Consider the following 16,288-nt stretch of genomic DNA (forward strand, 5'->3'; position numbering starts at 1 on the left):
GTTCATCACGTTTGATCAGGCTGAATTGACATGTGAATGACCGCCTTGGGGTCACCGTTTGTGCAACAAGCCCTGATGCTTGGAGAGGAAGCGAGATTAGTTGGGAAAAGCGAGGACTCGGCGCACGCTGGGATCTTCATCGGAGGGGGGAGAGGAAGTGAGGAGGTGGAACATCTGGACTTGATTTGTGCTACGCTCCGATCCGGCGAAACGGCCCCAAAAATAGGCTGTAAAACACATTACCTCCGCCAAGGAGGTTCGACTTCTGCTGTGTTTATTTGTTTGTTAGTTCAACGGAATCCTTTACGCAATCTTACAGTAAAAAATGGAGGGAGTGTTTCGGATTATTTTGTCTTGGCTGAGGTACCATTCCATGATTTATTTAAGTGGTTACTTAATTTACACTAAAAACTATGGAACAGAAAAATAAAGTACATTAGACTAATAATTTTGAATCATTAGACTGATTTTTTTTAACAGTAGTCTGCTGGAATTAGGATTTTTTTTATGAAAAGTCAAAAATCAGTGGGCCCGGTATGAACTGATCATTCCGCCCTCAAACTTCAAGTTTGCTCCATTCAAGTACATTATGAACAAAATCCTAATTATCTTAACATTTTAGTTACTCTTTTACTTTTCAACATTGCTGCTGACACGGTTGTGGATATCACATTATTATAACACGATGGGAGCTGACTCAAGTGTGTTTGTACGTGCGAGGCGATGTCGTCATACGCGCGCCTCCCCGCCTCCGGAGTGTGCGCTTGTGCCTGTGTCAGTGTGTGATTGCGTGTGTGCGTGTTCAGTCAGCAGCAGAAGCAGCAACAGCAGGACGAGCACTCGTGCGGCGGCAGACGCGCTGCAGGATCCGGCTGCGGGACGCTTTTTGGAAGCCTGCATCGCTACCCCGACAGTTAATTGGACTTGTACCGGAGTCCGCCTAATTCGGGTCCGCTATGGATCGTCTACCAGCACGGACCAGACGGCGCGTCTTGGCACCAAAACGATCGTGATTGTCATCCGCTGGATCGGAGCAGGAGAGCTGAACTTTCGGGTTGCTTTTATTTTTTGCTCTGCAAGTTGATGACTACATGTGAGCGTCATTGGGGGGACCAAAGTCATCTTTTCTCTCTCATGGGGTAAGTTTGCGAACATTTAAGAATGACGCTCGACATAAACTCCTAACAAAGAGACGTTTTTCCCCCCAAAGTTTGGCGCTAAAGTGAAACTCGAAGCGCAGATGTGGCAACCACTGCAAATGCGCGTCTTTGATTGCACTTTTGTCCCTCCGCGTGCGTGTTTAATGCCTAACACGGTGTCGTTAAACATTAAATTGATGCCGATGGGCGTACAGTGGGCTCAATGCATCATTTGCTGTCTTGTGCATGTGCGTATAAGGGGGGGGGGAGTAAAAAGGGGAGGGGGGGCTCCCTCAAAGCCGTTGCGCAGCCTGCTGTGCCCCCCCCCCTACTGCTATGACCCCTCCAATGTTGTTGAGGCTTGTTCATCCGTCACTCTAAAGAAGGCATTGTATTGAAAGGATGTATTAATAAGACAAAAGCCTCCATTATCACCAGCACCATAACCCCCTCCCACCCCTTCACCCCCCCCCCCCCCCCCCCCCCTTCCATGTTCTGACTAAATCTCTTAGGTCAGAGATGTCCTCCCCAGAGAAAAGCACCTCACAGCTCAAACAATAGCAGACTTAACACACTCCTGTTGTGGAAAGCACACACAAAGACTATCACTACTTTCTTAAAAAGGCATTGCTCTAAAAAAAAGCTTGAAGCGGTGGCAGGGATTGTTTCCTAAGGCTAAAAGCAGCCCTGGAGGTGTCGGCAGCGCTTTGGCGAGAAGTGCCAAATCACTGAGATAAGATGATAAGGCGGAGGAAATAATGTTTATTGCTCAGATAAAAGCGCTGATCCATCATTTGCTTTGCTGTGGTACGGAAGGCAGGAGCAAGTGTGGCAATGATCTGAAGGCAAGACCTGAGCAAAGAAACCAAATGTGGTGGTGCAGTGCAGGTCGAATAAGACAAACCCAGATAACATCACGGCACGAGTGGGTGAGGAGGAAACACGCTCAGGGCTTATCAAGTGTCGAAGGCTCCGTCGGCAGTTTCATTGATGGAAATGTCACGCCAGAGTTGCTTGGTTTGTTTTAGATGGCCCATCTTGGGCAAGCCCAGCATACCAGCGACCGACCGGGGTCCACGCGCCAATGGTCCATCCGCATTTTGGTTTTGTGTCATTGCACGGCTCATTGAACCAGAACAAACACTTTGCATCCTCACAGAGCCTGTTTTGGTTTCCTTTGTCCTTTCTGTGATTGATCTCGCAATGTTATTGAACAGATGTGGGTTGCCAGAAGCGGAAGAATTTCTGTCTTTAGGTAGAATCTACACCAATGTTGATCATTGGAACTACAAATTTGATTCTCAAAGGATCAAATAAAGTTAACAATGTGAACAGGAAGGGAACAAAAGCAATAACTTCAGGGGAACCCCACTGAGATATAAAAGAAGCCTTTGAAACTGAATCTTCACAGGAGAGTCCAAATTTCGTATCAGGTTTTAGTTCCAAAAGACTGATCTAGTCCTAAGCTGTGAAAGTAAATGATTCAAATTCTTGAATCAGCACCGTAGGATGACCAGTCCAGAACCCAAAAGGTGCAGAGATCTTCCCAAGCAGCTAAAATGACAAAAGATATTTGAGTAATATCCCAGTGACAAACTCTTGATACCATATACTCCATATTGGGACTCCAAAAGTTGGAACCCATCTTGGGTCAAAAAGGCACAGAATGCGTTTCCCAGCTGTGAAAGACTGATACAAGAGCAGTATCTCTTGGGGAACACCCAGTCCATATAATCCTTAGGGCCAATTACTGGACCACATGTTTTGTATTCTATTTCCAGGATGGTACAATACCAAACTACTGTACTCTGTAAGACTGACTATGAAATTCCAAATGTGGTACCTTGTCCTGAATCAAAACAGTAGAGGTATGTACCCAAGATTTAAAAATCAAGAATTGAACAAACCATTGTCCCCTCTGAAGATAGAGTTTTAACCCAAAGTTCAGTTCAGGTAGTCTGCAAAGGTCAAAATGAAAGCTATAAAAATAGTCGATATAGGGCACACAGTACAATATTTTTCTTTCATCTGAGAGCACATGGCAGAAGTAGTAATCAATATAAGAGTAGCGCAGTCCCGCATGTTTGAGTTGCCTGTATTTCATGTGTAACCGGAGAAAGGGATTAGCATGAGAATTGGCGTCACATAGATCTGTCAAACAAATAAACGGATGTCTAAGTGTATACACGGATAAATAAATGACAATTGAGGGGTGGGAACTGGATTTGCGAGGGACTTTTCTTTTTCCTACTGGAACCGGCGGTCACTGGGGGGGAGTCAGGCGGGGGGTGTCGACCCCCCCTCTCTCGGAGGACGCTCGGGTTTCAGTCGAGGAGTGGGAGCGGTCCGCTAACAGGACGCAGTGAGGCGGCTTTTCCGTTGGGCGGGTTACTCGTCTTTTGTTGTAGACACACACCACTTGATGCGACGTGATCGGAGGGCTAACAACAGATCTGAGGACTATGTTGCCAGAGGCATCAAGCTGGTTAAGTGAAACCACTGTTCCCGACGTGACGGCAGAAAAGAAGACGGGTGACACATCGCAGCAGACAATCAAGCTGTTTCGAGAGTTCTGACAGTTCTGACCCGATCACCCCTACTCACAGAAAAACCCTTTTATCGGGTGTGGCAGATGAAGATATGTCTTCTCACAAGTCACAACACAACACCATGTTGCTTTCTGATTCTCAGCCAAGATCAGGGAGTGTCACCCATCTGAGAATTATATGGCGCCTTGGGATTTGTTGTTTCTAAGCCACTCAGCTGTGGTTCTCTTCGAGACATTCGCACAGGCTCCTCTGGAGTCCGGAGGTGTCTCAGTCAATGAGAAATCCATTAACTCATGTTTCATTCCTTTTTCCACTTGAGGGACTTGAACAAACTATGGGAGAACCCGCCCAGCGGTGGCCTTTCCCCTTTTTCAACACACCGTGACCAGGCGTGGATTCTTGTAGCGGCATGCTAGGGTATCCTGCGTGGATACAGGCTCCTGTCGCGTTTAATTCCAGAAGTCAACCCCAAAACATGCGAGGCCAGGGATTTTACGCCTAGTCCGCACAGAGGCGACTATTTTTAAAACCCGTTTCGGTCCTTTCATCCACTTTTTTGTTTGAGGTCAGTGAGAAGCAGCGTTAAGACTTTCCAAAAACTGTTGTCAGCGTTTGTGTGTAGACGGGGAAAACCGCCGTTTTTATTGGCCCCTATCCTTTGTATGACGTTACCGCCATCTCCTTACGTGCGCAGATTTTATGCTTTATGGTATACAAAAATAACTGAACTTGGCAAGCAGTAGTCGTGTATGATTCTAACGTTCCTTGTTATTCCACCTTTTTCCAGATATGACTTTCTTCAAGCTTCTGATTGGTTCCAAGAGGTTCCAGAATGTCGATTTTTCAGTAACTAGACTTTTACAGCAACATAGTGAGGACTCAATCTGCTCTGGCAGTGTGACGTTTCGAATTACAGAGTATCTGTCCAGCTTTTTACTGTGCACGGGATTTTGATTGTCAGGTTTCTGGTTGCGGTTTCGGACAGGATTGACAGCGCTTTGCAGCTTTCACTTGAGGTTACACTGAGTGATTTATAAAGTGGATGGCAAAAGATTAATCAGTGTGGTCACAACTTGGTTTTTCTGACTGCTGGATCAGTGTGCACGGGAAAAGTACCAGAGCAGGTAGACGTGAGGATGCTGTGTCTGAAAAGACCTTCTTGTTCTTCTTCCCACTTGGGAGTCTTTGTTATCCAATCAGCTTTGTTTGTGCAGCTGCAAAACTCAACGGGGTTACCTCCAATCCATCAGTAAGCCAAGCATCTTTTTCTTAGATTTGGAATTGTCCAGCCGGTTGGAGCTGAGAGCTCGAAGGATGTCATGCGCAATTATTACAATGCCACTTTAGCCTCTTTTGTTGAGAAGCAGCTATTATCCTTTATCCGCTTTCCAGGTTTTTAAACATGAAGGATTTAAGTTAATACGAGCCGGGGTCACGATTGAGGCCAAACAGACTGGCTAGATTCTTTTTTTTTAATATGATCCAAGTCAAAATAGCTCATCCACTAGAAAATATTGACAAAAAATATATTGTTACTGTTTTACTCACTCAGAATTGTTTCAAGAATATATGTGGGGATTTTTTTGGACATTTATTCCGAAAAACTTCAGGGCGTAGACGTTGTTTCTGTCATCCGAAATTGTTAAAACTAGCTGGAATAATTTAGTTCTGTACCAAACCTCCTGCAAATGTCCTTTTGGCTTTAGTACACACATACTGGAAGTGAAAATGGCCTTTCCAGGACTTTCCCACAAAGATGTTTCATACAGTGGTCCAAAATGTCTATCAGGACGATGACTCAAGGGCTAAAGATCTCAGCCAACCCACGATTAATTACTTGATCAAGAGGCATGTCTTAAGACCATATTGTGTGATTTCAAATGGGCAATAAATGCAAACTGTCCTTTTGGCAGGCAGCAACGTGATTTATGTTGTTGTCATAGTAGATTGTAGTTCTTCATGAGAAGAGAGTTGACATCATAGAGAGATATCCAAGAGGTTGTTTCAGTACATGTTTCCCTCCCTAGGCAACCATGATGTTTTTTTTCCCCCCCTTGCATAACAGTGTTCCCGGATTTTAATGGATTCTTGTTTGCTTGGGGGAGTCTTGACGCTTTGTCCTTTTGCTTGAGTGTGAGGATGGATGGATGGACGTTCCTCCATCAGTCCAGCATCTTATCAGCGGGTGCTAGGCAGCGGCGGTAGAAGCTTGACTAGATGGTATCATGTTCCATTTCACGTTGTTGTCAACACATGACTCCTCCCCGGGTCTGTAGAGTTCATGAGATGGAACAAATATGGAGGTTGCGGTCACGGTGCGGAAAGCGTCTCGTCGCCTCCCCTGATCCGTGACGAAAAGATCACTTGTGAACATGAGAAGGGGTGGAGTTCAAGGTCTGGATTTTAGAGAAGAATGGGACAACGGAGTCCCAAAAAGAAGGTACCGAGGCATTCATTAATTTCAACTCATTGTGAAGATACGAGGCAGCTGAAACTTGAAGGGTTTTGTGGTTTCATCAACTCACCAAGACTGCATTTCCTTTTGTACCGAAAAGAAGGTGCCGAGGCATTCATTCATTTCAACTCATTGTGAAGATACGGGGAAGCTGAAACTTGAAGTTTTTTTTTTTTGTGGTTTCATCAACACGACATGACCGCATTTCCTTTTGTACTCCACGTAAGCACCCTGCATGTAGAACCAAAAACAAGTCTTGGTTGAGAGTTAAGATGAGGTTCAGCTTGGTCGAAGCACACAGCAAAAAACATCTGCCGTAAATAAAAGCACGGCAAACTTCCTGAGCTTGGACGTAAGTGAGAAAGGCAAAAGCGCCTAAACCGCATTGACACGCACGGAAGAGACTGTGCCCAAACTGTCAGACTATTTGACAAGCGAAAAGGGTAATCCCTAATTAAAAGACGAGACCCCCGCTATGAATTGAGGGCACCCATTTTCACCCCCCACCCACCCACCATGAATATCCAGACGGGCGTCTCTAACGAAGCACGTTTTTTTATTTTTTTTTTGCGTGGAACAAAGACCACGGAAGGTTTTGGTGTTGAAGACAAAGAATGAAACCACAAAAAAGGGCCAAGAGTGAAGTGTTTCATGTGTCGGCAAAAGAGGAAGTGTTTTGCTCTCTCGCTAATGTCATCCAACGCTTTGGTGACGTAAAGATACTCCAGTAACTGCTGCATACATTCAATCCAGAAATATTTTTTCGCTCGCTTTTGATTGACACTTTAGGAGTGGTGTTAGGTGACAATGACAAAAAGTGAGCTGACGTTATTCTAAAAATGTCTCGTTCAACTTTGGTTGTAGTTTTCAAATCAAATGAGGGAGTTTAGTCTGTTCATGTTCTGAAGCTGCGCAAAGCTTTTCTGAGTTCCTCTCAGCATCCGTGTATTGAGGATCGGGCGCCTCTCCTCTTCCTCGTTTCAACTTCCTCTTTGAGGCGCCGCTCGGTGAGATGTCTTAAAAAAGCAAATCCCGGCAGTGTCCTACGTGCTCGCCCCACGTTTGACTCTTGGTCAAACTTGCTCCCATCAGGCCTTACACTTTTTGATTATGGTGTTGAAAGAGAAAAAAATGACTGTAATGGATTTTAGGCTATTTTTATTTTATTTTGTCCGAACAAAAGAATCTTTTTATATGATTACAAAGACATGATGAATCTCATCGAAATAAATGATTTTAGGATCATTTGCCACGCTAGCTTGATGACTGTTAGCATTGCCGCACTAGCTTGATAACATTTGTTGTCAATAGCAAATGCAGATAAGCCGCGTGCATGCCGTCGCAACCAACGGATGTAAGTCTCGATAGTTATTTTCGTCTCATTTCCAGGTAGTAGTAGACAAGATCAGCAGCACCGTGCGAGTTTGTGATCTGTTTGCACCCCTCGGGGGGTTATTCTCATCATCCTGCTTTTAAACCCTGCGTATTGACCGTGGATCAATATTGTGGTGTGGCTCAGATGTGGAAAAGCTCACGTATCAAGCCTCAGGGTGGAGTCAGAGGGAGCCCATGGCCACGTGCCAGCAGACCATCCCAGCGTTTCCTGTTTAGTTCAAGATGTTCGTGCGTGTAGGTGTTGCTCAAAGAAGCCCGATCGATGTCATCCCGGTCCAATTAGAGCAAAGTGTGATGTTTTGAAACCTTGTTGTGATTTTTGCCAAATAATAAATCAGTGGAATATTTTCTAGAGCCAGAACTTCATTGATATTGAATAATAAAATAGTATTGTTTTTTTGTTTTTTTTAAACACAGTTGTGAGAGCAGCAAAGACATTTCTTTTAGTGCGAGGGAAAACTTTGCCTTACTTTGTCACAGGATGTTGGTTCCAAACCACAAACGTCTGCGCGGCCACGAAACAGTTGAAATCCTGTAGCGCAATCAAGGTTTTCCTGAAATGAAAAACAAAGCAAAACAAAGGTTAGGCAGGGTTCCTGTTTTGTAGGAAAGGTGTGCAAAGCACCTAAGAGGAGAAAGTGAGGGAGTTTAGAACTGTGACAGGTAGCAGCATTTGGTGTGGTGCTAATTGGAGCTTATCAGGTGATGGAAGGTGTTTTTTTAAAAAAAAAGAAAAAAAAAAGCTTTGTGGCTCTTGTGCAGCTGTCACCGGAGAGCTTCGACTGTTCGGAGAGAAGCATCGGTTTTCAGCATGATATTGAAAGTCTCGATGGCGTGCAGTAATAATAAGTGCCAGGTGACTGCTTTGTTTTTATCTGTCGGTCACTTGCCCTAACACGCCCGCCTGTTCGCAGCCGTGGCGCTTTTCGTCAGCTTTTATTTTTTTCCCCTCCCCAAATCCAGACAGCGTGCCATGTTATTTTGTCTTTGTGTGAGCTTTCGGCACTGCCGACCATTTCGTGACATTCGTCAAACAAAACAAACAATTTTGCAGTCAAAATAAAGTGAGAATGCAAGACAAGGGGGGGGGGGGGCAGGTAGAGGGGCGGGGAGAAACCGGCGCATCAGGTTTCCCCGTTCCGTCACGACAAGACGGCAGGCAGCTTGGTGACAGGAGGACCTGCGAGCTGTCTCCGCAATGCATGCCAGATCAGTCGTGTGCTGACCTGCCGGAGATCACGGAAGAATTCCCTCTCGCCATGTAGTCTGTTTAAAACCATTACGTAAGCGTACGTAAAAACAAAGACAAATATCGCACGATTATGATATATTTGAGAAATGGCCCACAACGCAAAACACCACCACAGGGAGGCCAGAAAATATCATCATGCGGGCCGCAGATGGGCCCCCGTGCCACAGGTTGGAGACCCCTGGTCTCACACACGGCAGCCTAATCGTTGCTGGGAGCCGATGGCCACGGCCGACTTAATCAATCCCGGCTGCAAGAATGAGACCTAAAGTGATTTGGCCGCCGCAGCTGGCACATGTGCTCAGTCTCGGGCTTTCTTGTTTATTTCTATTAACAGAGCTAAGAGAGTGATGCCGACTGACTAGACTATTTGCAAAGCTGGACGCTCGCAGCTGTTAAGTCCATTCGTGCCAGCCCTCCAGATGCATGATCAGCCTCAAAGAGAAGTGAGCGGCGACATTATGAGCGCCCAAGGCCGTCAAGTCTGGCCGCCGCGCTCAACGACTTTATTGTTCCTCGGCTCGGCTTGAGGAAACACTAAGATGGTTATTGCTGGCGAGGCTGTAAAGCACCTGTGCAATTGCCCACACGTGCACACTCCGAGGCCAATATTTGGCGGAATAAAACTCGGGTTACTGATTAATTGGCCGATTCATTTCGAAAATATATAATACATTTTTCTTCAATAAATATATGAATTACTAACAAAACATTTGGCTGATTCATTTAGAAAATATATAATAAATATAACATTTTTCTTCAATAAATATATGAATTACCGTAATTTTCGTACTGTAAGTCGCGGTTTTTTTCATAGTTTGGGTGGGTGGGGGGTTGACTTATAATAAGGAGCGACTTATATGTGGGGTTTTTTCAAAAATTTTCAAAAATGTTCAAAAAAAAAAAAAAAAAAAGTGAAAACACGATAAACGAACGATTCCTGTAATTTGAATTTCAAGTGACGTCAGCAGCGCGACGCGGCGTGGCGCGGCGGTCCTTTACATAAAGGACAAAGATTGATCACGGGATCATTAGCGGCTTTGTTTCTAAGTGACACGGCGGACGAAGAGTTTGAAGGATTTAAGCGGACGAAGAGTTTGAAGGATTTAAGGATTTGGAGTGACACAGAAGGTTTGAAAAACTATTATGGCTTTTACGCACGCCCGGTCCTACTCTACGGAGCTCTCTTTCACTTCCGTGGATTGAAGTCGGGGGCCGGCGCTCGGCCGGGTGGCTGTCCGGGGACGGTGGATGGGGCTCGGTCATGGCTTTTACGCACGCCCGGTCCTATTCTATGGAGCTCTCTTCCACTTTCGTGGCTGCAAGTCCACGCCGCCACACGCCTGGAAGTTTGTTTTGTTAAATAAAGAGCCGTTTACCAAACCCAGGTCTTTCCTTGAACTTTGTTAACACTACAATATAGTTATAAATCGCTCATTTGATTTATTTATTATTATTTTTTTTTATTATTTATTGTTTGTGCCTTCTTGTTTTTATTTTGTGTCGTCTACTTGTAAGTCTCGTCACCGTGGGATAGAGGAAACGGAATTTCGGTTTCTTTGTGTGTCTTGACATATGAAGGGATTGACAATAAAGCTGACTTTGACTTTGACTTTGACATAGTAGATCTGTGGAATAACGACGAGGCTGACGTCAGGGCGCACGCGCGGCGTTGTTGACGAAGGACGAGGAATTTGATCGATGGATTTAATGATTTAGAGTGCACAGATGGTTTGATAATACTATTGCTTATATAATAGTTATTTGATATCTAATTTATATATCGTTATATGGGCCTGTGGAATATTTTGAAGTCCAAGCGCCGTCAGCTGCGCGCACCCATTGTTGACAAAGGACGATCGATGGATTTAATGATTTGGAGTGACACAGATGGTTTGATAACATTATTGCTTATATAATAGTTATTTGATATATAATTTATATATCGTTATATGGGCGTGTGGAATATTTTGAAGTGCAAGCGCCGTCAGCGGCGCGCACGCATTGTTGACAAAGGACGATCGATGGATTTAATGAATTGGAGTGACACAGATGGTTTTATTAACGTGTTATTTATGTAATAGTTTTTTGAATAACTCTGAATTTTACGTCAGGGCCGTTCTCAGCTCTTCGTTTGTGTTTATGTCACGTTAGCATACCTATCGTTTAGCCTGTTGTTGCTTGTTCATGACTGTTGTTGGTGTTGGACTTTGTCAAATACCGTGTTTTACCATGCAGAATGCGCCCCCGTGCATAATACGCACCCTAAAAATGGCATGTCGATGCTGGAAAAAAGCCTGTACCCATGTATAATACGCACCCAAATTTTGACTCTTAAGTCCGTAAACGTAAAATTATTTGCTGCGGAAGGTGTTTAAGTGTGATTATCTTCATCTTCTGTTATGATGTGTTTTTAAAAAGAGCAAAAGTCAGTCCATTTTAAAAGAGCTAATATCCACCGATGCAATCAGCTGGCCGATTAATCGCTCACCTATTTGAAAAAGCTCACCTGTTTGCAATCTTTCTGGACCACCCAAAGATGCTGACAAAGCACTGTCAAATAAAGAAATCGGTGTCAAGGAAGTATATCAAAAATGAGATTGCACAGCACAAAATGAGAGACGAGTTTAGCCTGGGTTGTTAGCGGCAGTTACAGAGTTCTTGCTGTTTAGTTTTCTTTCAAAATTAAAGTAAGATGAGTTTGGTTTTGGCAAACTGTTCAGGCATCATAGTTGGTGGTATTTTTTTAGTGTATTCATGAAGATTTTCTTTTTTTTCTTTTCGGTAGGGGTCCCGTATGGATATGCAGATATGCGTGCGGTCATTCGGATTCCTGCCATTGTGTCCAGATGCCGTTCCACATGCATGCTCCTTGTGTGGTTTTCGCTCCTTCTTGCTATCACAAGCGAGTAGCAGCGCGACGCATCAGTGTTAAATTACCTCCGGAGCAACGGCGCACATGGATTGTATTACTTCTGACAGCTTTAAGGCTGCCAGCTCCTTCTCTAATTAGATTGTCCCTTTTGTTTCCAGCCAGTTTTTAAGACTCGCTTGACAGTTTTCAACTTTTACCGGAGTCACATGAATATTTAGACTCTTATTTAAACATGATCGCATTTTGAGTTCAAAGTTCACCTACGTGGTTTTCGCACCATTATGCTTGTTTGTCAAGTTGACATAAGAGACGCCGACATACATTTGAGTAACATGTGCGTGGGAGATGTTTAAAAGTCAGAATCCCAACACGCAGGTTAGTAAATATTGATATGCTAACGAGGTACGCTAAGTGGGTATTTGCAAAAAATAAAATATGGACAAGTAGGAAGCTTCCAAGCTGTTGTGCAGGCCTGCGGAGGCTGGAGAGAGAACGGTTTGGATCCAACAAAAATGCCTTGTGTTGACAGCGGGCGTTCGTGGAATGTGTCCTTCAGTGAGTCCGCTTTGTCCATCTGGCAACCCTCTTCCCTCCGTCTTGAACTCAAATCATCTACCTGAAAACGAGATCTACATCTGACAACAGGAAGGCACTGTCCCGCAAAATAAGATATGTTCCCCCAAGGTGTCGTTGAAGGTTTCTTACAAGCCACAGGACTACGGCGAAGATGCAAAAAGCAGCGGAGAACGTTGTGTGTGGGGGCGTTCGGAAGTTCCAAACAGACAACGTGTGTTCATTCTGTGCCAAATTCCTGATGAGGAAATGATTGCAAATGACCAGTGATTCTGTCTCGGTATTCCAGTTCAATAGGTGGCGCCAAAGCGCATTATTTTGTGGCATCCTTAACTTTTCATTATCTGAAGCTAATTTGCATGTCAAGGAAACCTCCATGCAGCTCTGCTTACCTCTCGGGTTTCACACTACAGCAGGGGCGTCGTACCCGAGAGGGATGAGTGGTTCCGGAGAACAACTTCTAAAATTGTCTTCTCTTCGTGTACGTAGGTGACCCACGTTAGAGCTCCTGAGACGAGACTCTGGGACAGGCGTCCCCCTCCCTTTTCTCCTTCCGGCGAGCGGCACGGCCTACCAAGTGAATGAATCTTTGCCGTGAAGCGGCAGCGGTGTCCCAGCTCGTCGCCATGAGGAGCAGATACTCACAGTACTACAACCGGACTCTGATCCCCTACTACTACGTGTTCGCCAAGAACATGACCCTGGAGGACCTAGACAAGCGTTACGAAGACAAGAAATTGCTGACGGACCCCAGCATCATCATCGTGGTCCTGTGCACCATCATCATCCTGGAGAACCTCCTGGTGCTCATCGCCGTGTGCCGTAACAAGAAGTTCCACACGGCCATGTTTTTCTTCATCGGCAACCTGGCCTTCTCCGACCTCCTGGCCGGCTCGGCGTACATCGCCAACATTTTCCTGTCGGGCTCGCGGACCTTTGACCTGGTGCCCGTGCAGTGGTTCATCCGGGAGGGCACGGCGTTCATCGCCCTGGCCGCGTCGGTCTTCAGCCTCCTGGCCATCGCCATCGAGCGCTACATCGCCATCAACAAGGTCAAAGTCTACGGCTCCAACAAGACCTGCCGCATGTTCCTGCTCATAGGGGCCTGCTGGGTGACGTCCATCCTGCTGGGCGGCCTCCCCATCATGGGGTGGAACTGCATCGACAACCTCCCGCAGTGTTCGGCCGTGCTGCCGCTCTACTCCAAGAAGTACATCCTCTTCGTGGTGACCATATTCAGCCTCATCCTGCTCTCCATCGTCATCCTCTACGTGAGGATCTACTTAATCGTACGCTCCAGCCACCAGGAAGCCCCAAACTCCCCCACCTACTCCCTCTTGAAAACGGTCACCATCGTGCTTGGCGTCTTCATCATGTGCTGGCTTCCCGCCTTCACCATCCTCCTACTGGATTCCTCGTGCACCATCCGGTCCTGCCCCATCCTCCACAAAGCCAACATCTTCTTCGGCTTCGCCACGCTCAACTCGGCGCTCAACCCGGTCATCTACACGCTGCGCAGCAAGGACATGCGCAAGGAGTTCCTGCGCGTGCTATGCTGCTGGGGGGTCCTCCAGAGCGGGCGGCCCGCCGAGCGCTGCCTGGTGCCGCTCAAGAGCTCCAGCTCGCTGGAACACTGCACACACAAACACGAACAACCGAACACGCCCATCATGCAGAACTGCACCACTTGCGTGTGACGGCGGCGGGCAAGAGAAGAGAGCGGATGCAATCGCCTGAGTTGGGATGCGAGGCCACTTTTGAACACCAACAAGATCTCCACATTGGGGTGCTTGGCAAATGTGAAACTCTTCATGGGTACTCTTGTGACATCACATGGAGTCATTTTAATGTATACTAGGCTGGATTTACACTGCATGGTGTGACGCAATTCAGGGTTTTTTTGGCTCTCAAGTGACAATAACCACATATGTCAAATCATCATTTCCCCTTAAAATGAATAGAATTGCCGTTAATCTGTTCCGGCTACCCCCCCCAAACAAAATTATGGGTTTGTGTTTTTTGATAAGTGAAAATAGCACTCAATAATAACTTACATTATAAAAAGAAGGAATTAAATAAAAATTCAAATGTACGCAATAAAGTCATACAGACACAAATTAGAATAGCACTTTTACTATTACCGTAATTGAAGATGCTGTAATATTAATCATTCTTGGCAGAGGATAAAGAATATGTGGCAGTGAGTATTGTTATATTAAATGTGTACATGTATTGCTACATTGTGTGTGTTTTAAATGTTGGTCGCTTAAAAGGTTAAAAAAACCACACACACAACTGTTCATGCTAGCTCTTAGCATGCTAATAGAATTTTCCAATTTAAATTCAAAATAAGTGGAGAGTCAACCTCATGTTTAATATTTGTGTTATTTATAAATCATTGTTTAGTTCCATGTTGTGTTCACTGCCCTCTGTTAATATTTGTGTCATTATCTCTGTGCAATTTAGGGACAGCAGATGTTTTCCGTATAAACACAGCCATTTTGAGGATACGAGTCACTTGAACCGTACATAACGACAAATATGTACTTCCAATCGGAATTGAGCAACTGCAGTGTAAATCCAGCCTCGGAAGCCAAAACCAAAAAGACGCGCTGAACACCACATTTGTGTTATTTTTCGCAGCGTCTTCAACGCAAAGCTTTCAGCGTTGCACTTTGTAGCGTTTAGGCCAAGCTCCTGACACTCCGACGTTGTCACGTGCGTGACCTTTTTGGGATTTCCTCTGAATTCATGGATGCAAAAGTAGGAATCTTGATGATTGTAACACGAGCCATACGATTACTATCCCTTTGCATTGTATTGTACTTGATGACTATATGAAGTCCTGTTTGCTTTAAAAAAACAACAACAACGTATCCCAAACAAGGAGGTGAATACAGGACATATTAAGCCTTTTTGAAAACCCATTCCACAACGCACGGCTCAAAGCAGGGCTATATAGTCCCGATATAACCTTACTTAAAATCCATTTGAGTAACCATAATCTGCTTCTTTGTAATGCATGGAATTGTAGCTCATTACATGTGTATGATGTACTCCAGCTTCCATCACTAACCCTCCTTTCTATTTTTCCCGTTGTTTATATTGACGCTCATCTTGTGTATGTATCTTCCAGGGAAAGCACATTTCCTCCAGTGATTCGCTTTGACTGGTTATTTGTCCCTGACAGTGTTGTTAGCAACGTTTCTGTTTGCGCCATCCAACTTGGCTGAATGTATGCATGAAGAAGAAGAAGAGGAGGAGGTTTTCGGGGCAGTGGTCCCGTGGTCGACAGTATTACTGCTCATCCTGACTCACTGTGAAGTCTTAAAACAAAATCCTGGTTTCATTCGTCCGCCGTATGTCTTGTGTGCAACTCGAGCTGTGGGACCAGATCTGGTTTCAAAGACCCAAACCTAGGAGGTCAACATCATCCTCATTCCGGATAACTAACAGGAAGTCCTGTTGTGTTGGTTTGTCCGTGTTGTCCGGTTCCTGTTGTTCGGGATTATTCTCCCATTCGTCCTGTGTGTGTTATTTTTATTACAAATAATTTAAAAAAAAATCACAATCATTCATACTCACACAGACCAGCAGAAATGGTGAAAAGCACTTTGGCAGCTTCAGTGATGTCTTTTTTTTTTTTTTTTTAGGCGTCTGTCGTGTCACTTGTCGTGTCGCCTGACTATAAATATATGAACATGTATGTAAGTATGTACAGTTTATATGCGTGTGTGTTTATGTATGAAAATGTGTCTTGTGTGCAATAGCCTTTTGTGTCCTGTAGCACGCTGCCTGTGTCCATTCGGTACAATCTGAAACACTAATGTAGGTACATTGTTTTTGTTTACTGCATTCCTTTTTTTTTTAATAAAATGAAACATTAAGGAAGTTGTTATGTTGTTTACTTTGGCACACTCACACAAAAAGACTTTTCAATGAATCGAAGATGACCTTTAGCGAGCTAGCCAGGCTACACCGTAGACAGGTTGCCAACCAATCGCAGGGCACATACGGAGAAACATTCATTTGGGCCGTACTGTTTATCTGTTA

General features: G+C 44.9%; 2 protein-coding genes across 2 annotated transcripts in view; one reads left to right on the forward strand and one right to left on the reverse strand.

Moving 5' to 3' along the window:
* Positions 1 to 16,288, reverse strand: part of LOC119125835 (hemicentin-2-like) — a 41,400-nt gene that overhangs the window by 24,762 nt on the left and 350 nt on the right. Inside the window, exons 2-3 of the mRNA XM_037256746.1 lie at positions 11,279 to 11,340; positions 8,009 to 8,092 (exon numbers count right to left, since the gene is read on the reverse strand). The gene's annotated coding sequence lies outside the window, so the exon portion shown is untranslated. The remainder of the gene's footprint in view (positions 1 to 8,008; positions 8,093 to 11,278; positions 11,341 to 16,288) is intronic.
* On the forward strand, positions 759 to 16,112 carry s1pr2 (sphingosine-1-phosphate receptor 2). The gene is made up of 2 exons (XM_037256860.1): positions 759 to 1,139; positions 12,725 to 16,112. Exon 2 carries the CDS (start codon positions 12,817 to 12,819, stop codon positions 13,930 to 13,932), a length of 1,116 nt encoding a protein of 371 aa, XP_037112755.1. The 5' UTR covers positions 759 to 1,139; positions 12,725 to 12,816; the 3' UTR covers positions 13,933 to 16,112.

The sequence above is a fragment of the Syngnathus acus genome, chromosome 8, assembly GCF_901709675.1.
Source record: "Syngnathus acus chromosome 8, fSynAcu1.2, whole genome shotgun sequence".
NCBI lineage: Eukaryota > Metazoa > Chordata > Actinopteri > Syngnathiformes > Syngnathidae > Syngnathus > Syngnathus acus.

Coding starts and splice junctions, on each gene's coding strand:
- s1pr2 (XM_037256860.1), top strand. CDS start 12,817: ATGAATCTTTGCCGTGAAGCGGCAGCGGTGTCCCAGCTCGTCGCCATG.